Here is a 10,262-nt window from a genome sequence, read left to right as displayed (position 1 = left end):
CCTCGTTCCGTGGGAGGGGAAAGAGGGAGGAGGAAGAGGAGGAGGAGGCCAGGGCGCGTCTGGTGAGTGTTACATGCCACGACGACCATAACATTGTAGGGGTGAGAGGAGGTGAGGGGTGAGAGTGAGAGGGGAGGAGGAGACGGGTGTGACAGAGGTTGTGGATGAAGGTGGGGTAAGAGTTGGGGATGGAGGAGGGTAGGGGAGGGATAATTGGAGTATGATAATAAGGGGAAATTAGGAAGGGTAATGGAGAGGAGGGGAAGGAGAAAGGATGATATGAGTATTATGAGGGGATGGTACTATGGAAGGGAACGAGTGGGAAGCGTGAGTAGAAAGTGGGAAGGGGAGAACGGTATAACAAAGCTTGTGACTTAATCCAGCAACACTTACACTGATACGACCCAACACTTACACTGACACGGCCCAACACTTACACTGACACGGCCCAACACTTACACTGACACGGCCCAACACTTACACTGACACGGTCTAGCACTCACACTCACACCCATCACTTAACTCGACACAATCCAGTGCCTAAACTAACAAGACACACCACTTAACGCCACTCGCCAGTTGCCACGAACAATTACTGTACACTCACTGACAATAACTGATATTCCCTGATCTCCCTGACACTTCTCTGACACTCCCTAATACTACCCGACATGCCCTGACATTCCCTAACACACCCATACTCATAACACTCACTAACACGAAAGAGCTCTTCCTGGGTCAACACATAATAGACTGTCACTAGGGGGGGGGTTGGGGAGGAGAGGGGGTGGACTCGTCGTAACTCTGTGCACGACTCGATGACGGGATGGAAAGGTCAAACTACTCCTTCATCACCACAGTCGGTCAAAAGATGCTCTCTCTCTCTCTCTCTCTCTCTCTCTCTCTCTCTCTCTCTGTGCACTGGGAATGGTAGAAGAAAGCTGCAAGTGTGATGGTGAACTTGTATAATGATTTTGCTAAATATCTATCTATATATCTAAATGCCTGTCTATCTGTCTGTCTATCGCCCGCTGTGGGTACAAGCTGAATCCCGACAAAGCATAATCTTTAAATAGCAATAGGGTTGTTTTATTTGTTCTACAGTTCGATCCCCCTGGCAGGGTGAAACTATGGGCAAGTTTCTTTACGCCATTTGCCTCTGTCGACCCAGCAGTAATTGGGGACCTGGATGTTAATCGATTTGCGGATCGTGTTGCGGGATAATGGTTAGCCAGTACAGTTGGCGAGTTGTCCGGTCTTCTTGAAATTTTCCTTGACACTGGGTCATGAAGCTCATTAACTAAGGGTGTGGTTGTTTTGTTGACGATATCATCTACACCTTGAACAATTACACGCCTAAAGGGCCAGTCATCACGAACACGAGGGGCAACCATTATTATTATTATTATTATTATTATTATTATTATCATACCGTCCAGCACTCCAAAACACCCCCTAACATTCTCTAATACTCCCCGATACTTAGTGACTCCTAACACAACGTAACACCTCTTAACCCTCACTTACAGTACAGTACCTTGGATAATAATAATAAATAAAACAACACGAGGGCTATTAACCCAAACAAGGCAGTTCCTATTTACACCCAACCAAAACCACTCATTATTTACAGTCGTATAGGTCAAAACACTGCCTTGTCAAGTGTAGTACCCTAACTGGTGTCTATAACTCTAAGCAAATCATAATTATATCAAGTTACAGTTATGCAATAGTTTTTTAATTTTCGCCGCGACGCTCAAGAAGATACGAGTTCACAAAACACCAATTTTTGACCTGTGATGCTCAGGTTTACAATACAGTGTTTTAAGTTCTCAAAGGAGTTCAAAAGAGGGAGGGGGGTATTTGCTTCGAATTTTAGGTAAGACATCACTGACACTGAAGTTATAGGTAGACATATTATCAAGAGTATTGTGTTCCTCTCGGCAGATAATACATCACCAAAATAAAATGTGTAAGAATTCAAGGGCTGACACACGTATACGGTATACAAAAGTGTAGTCCTCCAGGTTGTGAAAAATGTTTATGGGTTGAGTTGGAGAGAGCAATTTGTCGAAGTTGTCCCTACAGTGTCAACAACAGGTGGAGGGGGGGGGGGCGGGGTGAGTATCACGTGACCACCACAATGAGTGCTGGGCGCCGGCCACCAGTCTCGTGGTCAGCACTTACTCTTCTGCCCACCACACAACCATAAGCTATAAGTCTCTCTTTGTTTTGTTCCGTTTGTTCAATAACTGAAGAGCTTTTCATGTGACCGTAAAAACAACGTTTACACGAAAAATACTGTTTTTTACTAGATGTCTCCTGTGTAAAATAACAAAATTTAATATTTTAGTGATAGTTATTCTTATTTCTATTATTACTACTACTGAGACTACTTCTATTTTTATCATTACAACTATTGTCATCACATTATTACTATTACTATTACTGTTACTCTTATTAATGTATTATTATTATTATTATTATTATTATTATTATTATTATTATTATATTATTACTTATATTACTACAACCTTCAATGAGCTTTATATGCCATGTTCATCATACACTTCGCACCTGCATAAGAGCCGAAGAAGCCTTTTTTTTCCTTAATGACAGAAAAAAAATCAAACACAACTTAAAGTATCCCTAATTCTTAAATCTTGGATATCAAAATAAATAAACAATTATCAAAACATGTACAGTAGCTACATTACTATATCTAAATGAGCTTGATTAAGAAAAAAAGGTGATTTCACAATACATACACATCATTGTATCGTGTTGAGTGGAAGTATTCCTGATGAGTGGTGCTGGGCTGTGTGAAGCAACAGGGATAAACCAGACGATTATTTGGGGCATAGGTGTGGAAGAGGAATAATAAGCAGAAGACGTCTATTACAGCAGTAAGATTGACTGAACAAGAGCAAATAAAGAGAGGGAGAACTGGGTGGGTGGTGTGTGTGTGTGTGTGTGTGTGTGTGTGTGTGTGTGTGTGTGTGTGTGTGTCATAGAGAAAAGAAAGAGTCTTGAGAAGGCGGAAGCAGTTTTTGTACAAGTTACCACGTTTCTAAGATGGACAGAAAGACTATGTGGCTGGCGGGCAAAATGGTGTGTTCACTGCTAGTCAGCATCACTTAAATAATTTACCCGATATTAAAAAAAAATAAAAAAATAAAATGTTGCGTGCATATCCAATTGTGTCGAAAATGTATGTCAATTAATAACAAAAAAATATAAAGCCTGAGAGTGACAACAGGTGCTTAACAGATAATATGATAATTGTCCGTTGCATGTTTACCTGCAGCGTCAACAATAGATTATTAGCATTACACAATAAAGATTTGTTAGTTTAGTTTAATTTGATCAGATAGTGTACTGTACCGTGTGTCGTGCAGCTAATGTTGATTGAGTGATTTTCGTAATGTTAATCTGGCTGGGCTCAGTGCTGGCGTGCCTCAGAGGGTCAAGTGGTGGTGGTGGTGGACGCTGCTGTGGGGTGCCATGGTTATTTATCTAATTCTAGGACAGACGAGGTGTGGTTACCGTGGCCCTGAGGACGGTCATCCACACACTCCACCACCCACAGCGGCGTATCATCAAAAGTTTATTTGTGTTGGTTAGCGGCAAAACCACAACTCTCCCTAAAATATGTTTTTTTTTGTCAATCCCTTTTAAGCTGCCTCCCATGTCGAGAAGAAGCGTGTTGTGTTTACTGTTTCTTTTTTCTTTTTATATTATTGCTATCAATTACAATCGCATTTTGAAACTTAGTGGGCAGGTACCTGAATCAAATACTTCCACACGACTTCTTTTCCCGTTGGCCAAATTATTGTTGACAATTGAAGTTCAAACTCCATAGAAGCTCGTGTTGCTAGGGCCAAAGTTCCCTCATTTTTCTAACAATTTTTATGAAGGTTGGCACAAGGAAAACCCCCAAGAAGATTGACAAATTTATGGAATTTTAGTTATCTTATTGATTTTACATTATTAAACGTTTAGATAAGTCGTCTCCTTCATAACTTGACTCCACACACCTCACAGCCCTTAAAGACGGACCCAGACACACCTGGATTATCTAGCATTTCAGAAAGGGAAGTGAATAAAGGGAAACATGCTACATTTACGGGTGTTTCTCGAAGACTCGAGTAATACAGGTTTATGTGTTGTATATTATTCACGTGGATAAATGGTAATATGGTAGCAAAGGAAACATACACATTCAGTGGTAACTTAATTCCTTACGACCCGTTACGAAGAACCATTCCTTTGATAAAGTCCTTCTTGACGAAACGTTAAGAGCAGCGTTATATGTGTGTGTGTGTGTGTGTGTGTGTGTGTGTGTGTGTGTGTGTGTGTGTTTGTTTCATTGTTAATGGCATTTATTACACCCACTCTGTATGTCTATAATAATAATAATAATAATAATTAGTAGGAGTATATTGGAATCTTTCCTGTGATTCTTGAACATATAAACCAAATCTCAGTGAAGGTTTGTACAAAGATGTGACGCAACAGCCACCATCTTGAGGTACAGAAACCTTTCGGAATAAATTATTTTTGTATTTAAATAATATTCCTAATCTGGACCAAAAATAAGATAATCAAGGCGACGCATTGCATTCTGTGGCTTCTTTATACCTTTTAGTGTCCATGACTGTGTACATAATGCTCTGAAGGTCAATGAATTACGTGATAATTTGTGTTTTATGTTGTTAAGGAGGCGCGGAGGTGTTAAGCAAGGTTAAATTGTTATTGTCTTACTTGTGACATTTATATAATATTCTTTATTATTATTTATGGTTTATCAGTCTGCATCTGCCACACGTTTATTATGATACTGTTATTGTTACACTGAAAGAAATCAATGTTATGGTCACTGTATTCCAATGTTTTACTCTCCCCTTCATGATTATTGTACTGGGACTATTATCATTGTAAATTGCTCAATTCTTCTTCTTCTCTCAGCAGGTATGAGAGGCATGACTCAACAACAACAGCCGCAGCAGCATCCCCAACAGCAGCTACAACAGCAACAACATCAACAAGCACAGCAACAGATGACGTCATCGGTGGTGGCACCAACATACGACAAGCGACTCTGGACTCCGCCCTCATCCATGTCGGGGGGCGGAGCTCTTACGCCCACTCAATCTGCTATAGGTAGCAGCCTCTGCCCGTCGCCCACTCACCTTCTCCCTCACCACCAAGCCACACCCACACCTACCCCAGCTCCGCCCAACTATTACGACTCGATCAAGTATTCAATGTAACCGATTGCGACCGAGGGATGTGAAGATGACTTCCTTCATATAATTTATCTTCACGATTTCCTTTTTAATATATATATTTTTTTCTATAAGTTTGTTGACGTGTAAGGAGTCAGTGTAAATAAACCTAACTGCTTATTAACGTTAAGGTTGGTGTGTGTAATTCGGGTTAGCCCAAACTATGAAAGATAATTTCTCTAATATCTTTTACATTTATGATTTTTTTCCATATACAAATTATTTAAAAACAAAACTTTCCGCCGGGAACTTGTGCAATTACTACATTACACAATAGACGTTTCAAATAGATTCCCTTATAGAATTAAAACAAATATATTCTGGCTCCAAAAAATATGCTTATGGCAAATCTTGTATTTTTTTCTTTTTTTAGACAACGATAAAAGATATGTGGACTCGTACTAGCTATGAATTTCAGTATGATAATTGTATTCCTCGACTTTGACCTGTACTGTATTTGTTGTATTCTTGTACTGACCTTCATAGCCTTATATAGTGATCAGTTAATGGAATCCCGAGATCAGATGATGGACTCACAGTATTAGCTGATGGACTCACAGTACCAGTTGATGGACTCGTAGTATCAGCTGACAGAGTTCTGGCCTCAATAAACGCAAAACGACGCAGCTAGTAGCCCAAAGAACAAGCCAAGTGATGTTAAGACTCCCGTTAGTTCCTTCTCTCAGAAATCCATTTTTTTTTATTAGAAATCGGTATCATTGTTGTTATTTTCTGACAGCAGTTGTTCATGGATAACTTGTCATAATACTAGTATAATTCCTCCAGCTATCTATCTCTCTCTCTCTCTCTCTCTCTCTCTCTCTCTCTCTCTCCACTAAATTCAGATCACATTAACATTTTTGTTTATATTTTGAAAGATTATTCAAATCTATTAATGAACTTGAGATTGACGTGACGTGATCAGGATTAGTCTCGTACCTATTATGATATTTCTAGTGAATCTTGAAATATTCCTATAGTGCTTCTTAAAATATCCTTCAGGAATTTTGGAATTTTTTTAGAGGAATTTCTCGTAATCTTGGAACATTCCTAGATAATTCTCGTAAATTTGGGAATATTTCTTAAGGCATTACTTATGAATTCTTGAGTATTTCTAGAGACATTTATCGTAAATCTTGAATTTTGTCAGGTATCTAATTTAATACTTATGGAATATTTGCCATGAGTCTTAGGATACTATTCGTGAATCATAGAAGATTCCTAAGAGATATTATTCGTGAATATTGAAATATTTCTCGAGTTGCTGATCATAAATCTTAGAACTCTCAAGTAAATCATTCAAAGCAAGAAATCCTGTATTATATAACAATTAATCATTCATGCCGTGTGAGTTTGGATGATTCTCAAAGGTTCCTGGTATACAAATACTCAAAGTACTGAAACAGTATATAGTGAAAAGTACAAAAAAATGTATCTTTCAATTGTATTTAGTTCATGTTAGCCTGTTATAGCCTGCATGCATAGTTACTTTCTCTTACAAGAGGTTGATAATTCTCGGAGGAATTCTCAAAGGTAACTTTGCGTACAAATTCCCTAACAACATGAAAACCAAGGTTTAAAGAAAAATTTACGAAAGTTATAGAAAAAATATCCATTGACAAGTACGTGGCGTATTTTGTCTAAATACAGAAAAATACACCATTGAAAAGTCTCAAAGTATTTTGGTATAGAAATGTTTTAGAGAGGAATTATGAGAGCCATAGAGAGCGAGAGAGAGTATCCAGTGAGATGTATACAATGTATCCATTATCTTAAGAGTTTTAAAGTATATAAAAGGTATTGAGTGGAAAGTATAAGAAAGTCTACCTACATTTTAAGTATTAAAATATAGGAAACTACGAAAGAAAACTATGATAGGTAAAATAAATTTATAAAATTAAAAGTATTAAAACTGTTAATCTTCAATTTTAGTTTCAAAATGTAGAAAAAGTATGGATAAATATAGAAAAAGTAATAAGTAAAAATTACAGCAAAATCTATTTACGTGTTTAAACCCAAAGTATAAAAATAAAGTATCCAATGTAAAATAATAACAATACTTATTTACTTTTTTATTCGCAAATACTTTGGAGGAAGTTCATCTCTCTTCCATTTGTTGTTGTTTGTTTGTTTGTTTGTTTGTTTGTTGCTGTTGTTGTTGTTGTTGTTGGGTCACTCAGTAAGATGGAGTGACTGGGATACTTGATCGCGTTAACCTCTAATTTCATGACAGATTTAAACGTCTAAATCTAATTATCTGAAGGATTTATATGTCTAAATCTATATACCTGACAGATGTATGCGTCTGAACCAATCCTATGAAGAACTGATACGTCTAAATCAAATTCTATTGTGCCTTTATGCGTCTAAATCCATTCTTAGGTGGTTTTGTGCTCCTAAATCAACTTGTAACGGATTTATACGTCTAAATCTAATTCACTGACAGATTAATGCATCTAAATCTGATTTCATGAAGGATTTCTGCAAATAGATTTCATTTCTAAAAGTTAAAAGTCTAAATCTTAATCTCTGTGACAGTGTCGGCGGAGCTGGGGTAGGCCTACTTCAGGCATGACTTTTTTATGACTCAAATTCGAGATTTATTTAATTAATATTTTGTAAGAAAAGGTAAAAAAAAAAGTTTTATATTTAAAAAAAAAATCTAAGGTTAGTTCACCCATAGCTAGAGGAAGTGAGTTTTGTGGTTCGAAACTAAAGAAAACACATGACAAAAGTTTCTGTATTTTTCTTTCGTGCATGAACGCCGAAATTCTATGAAAAGAAATGTAGGCCTATATAAAAATATAACATATTTTATTAGAGGAAGCACGGCCGATTTGTTTTTTTATTCTATTTGGTGCAAAGTGTTCAAATCCTGGGACATGGCATGGGGTAACAGACCTTATCAATGTGGTAAATAAGGTTCCTTTTGTCTTGCCAGGTTTTTTTTATATAGAATTTGTAAGAAAGACAGAAGTATAAGGTTACTCGATGGTACAGTCCCAACTCGTTGATGCACGACTGGCTGCAACTAAGTCAAATAAATCATCCAGCAGCAGCTTGCCGCTCATTGGAGTAAGCCAATCAGCGAGCTTGCCGCTATTTGTTATCAACCAATCTACGAGTTTACCGCTCGTTATAATATATAGACCAATCAGCGATCATGCCTCTCTTTGGAATCTACCAAACAATGAGCGTGTCACTCTTCGGAATCAACCAATCAGCGAGCTTACAGCTCTTTACAGTCAACCAATCAGCAGGTTTTGCCGTTAATATGAACCATGCAGCCAGTTAGCTCTCGCCAACGAGGTCGGGTTGTACGACTTGTATAGCTGTTAAGTTATTATTTTTCTGTAATAATTTCTTGTTGGTTCTCAAGTCATCACTCACAGAACAAGAGGTTGTAGCCACTCTGTTATATAGAGTATTTTCTTCTGTGGTCACAAGCGCCATGGTTATACCTTTGTTTTAACATTTTTGGGGCCTAACAAACAAACAGATATACAAATGCAGGCTATTACCTTTTGTTGGCTCGTTATTATCATTGCTATATTATAGTAGCTTAATATTATTGTGCTGCTCTCTCTCTCTCTCTCTCTCTCTCTCTCTCTCTCTCTCTCTCTCTCCTCCCATTATACCAGTAATAACTTGGGTTTGTGAAGGCCTGACAATTTCTCGTTCATGTTAAAACGATGAAGAATAAAACAGTGAATAATCCCAAAAAAAACTCTTATTTCTCTCCCTTCATAAGAAAAAAATATATTTAAGGAAAAAATTAACAAAAATGTTCTTAAAAAACACTGAAAGCTAAAAAAAAAGTAATACCTTCATGAAAATAAAAAGTGTGAAAACTAAAACAAAAAACTATTGAAATTAAAAGAAATATAAAAATCTTAAAGATAGACAGAAACAAAACCCCCAAAATGTCTTAGTTAAACAATAAAACAAAACAAAAAGTATAAAAATAATACAATAATTATCTCGAAGAAGGTGAATAACAAATGGCTGACCAAAATAAGACATGATGAATAAGAGAAGAGAAGCAGGAGCAATAAAGAGGTGGAAAGAAGAACAAGCATAATAAAGAAGTGTTAAACAAAATAGAAACAAGGAAGAGGTGCCATAAGGACAGAAGCAATAAAGTGGTGTTAAGAAAAATAAGAAAAGCAGAGTTGATCAGTACTATCCTGATTAAACAAAAGGCGTAAATAAATGAGACGTGAGAGAAAATGGTGAATTAGGGATAGTGTGAGAATAAAGGAATAAGCAAACAAGATAAAATAAAATGCTAAGGGAGGGAGAGATAACACACCTATGTGTAGTGTGGTGGAAAATAAATTTGAGGATAAGAGCATCTGAGAGAGAGAGAGAGAGAGAGAGAGAGAGAGAGAGAGAGAGAGAGAGAGAGAGAGAGAGAGATGTGGAAGCAATAGGCAGGTCAACCCACGTGTATAGTGTATAAGGTGGAGGTGTGGATGGAGAGAGGTGGATAAACAACGATGGAGTAAAATCCACTTGGAGCGTGCATGGATAAGACGAGCCTGAGATGGATACGATGGAGTGTAGCTGAAATTAGCGATAAATAACATATTCCACGATACCCAATTACTTAATGATTCAATTCAGTAAGGAGAGGATTTATCAATGCTCTCAAGGTTTGTGTTTACATGATACAGAGAGAGACAGACAGACACATAGACTTACAGATTAAACCTACTCAGGCACTCACTCACCCACCCACACACACACACACACACACACCCACACACACACAAATCATTACCCACGGACAAACACACACTGACACATCCACCTACAGACAGACAAACACACCCACATACAGAAACATCCATCCAGAGATAAACACATCTACAAACAAACACACCTATCCACACACAAGCAGACAAACACATCCATCCACCAACAGACGGATAAACCCTCACAAAAAACATACCCACCCACCTACAGAACGAC

The 10,262-nt window shown here is 37.6% G+C and overlaps 1 protein-coding gene across 1 annotated transcript in view; it reads left to right on the top strand.

The window, feature by feature from the left end:
• LOC121874337 (forkhead box protein F1-like) overlaps window positions 1–9,002 on the top strand; it is an 86,030-nt gene extending 77,028 nt beyond the window's left edge. The window contains exon 3 of the mRNA XM_042378461.1: window positions 4,972–9,002. Coding sequence (XP_042234395.1) covers window positions 4,972–5,273 — 302 coding nt within the window. The 3' untranslated portion in view covers window positions 5,274–9,002. The remainder of the gene's footprint in view (window positions 1–4,971) is intronic.
• The last annotated feature ends 1,260 nt before the right edge of the window (window positions 9,003–10,262 follow it).

Source organism: Homarus americanus, unplaced genomic scaffold (genome assembly GCF_018991925.1).
Source record: "Homarus americanus isolate GMGI-L3 unplaced genomic scaffold, GMGI_Hamer_2.0 scaffold17856, whole genome shotgun sequence".
Classification (NCBI taxonomy): Eukaryota; Metazoa; Arthropoda; class Malacostraca; order Decapoda; family Nephropidae; genus Homarus; species Homarus americanus.
This window is presented reverse-complemented; position numbering and strand designations above follow the sequence as displayed.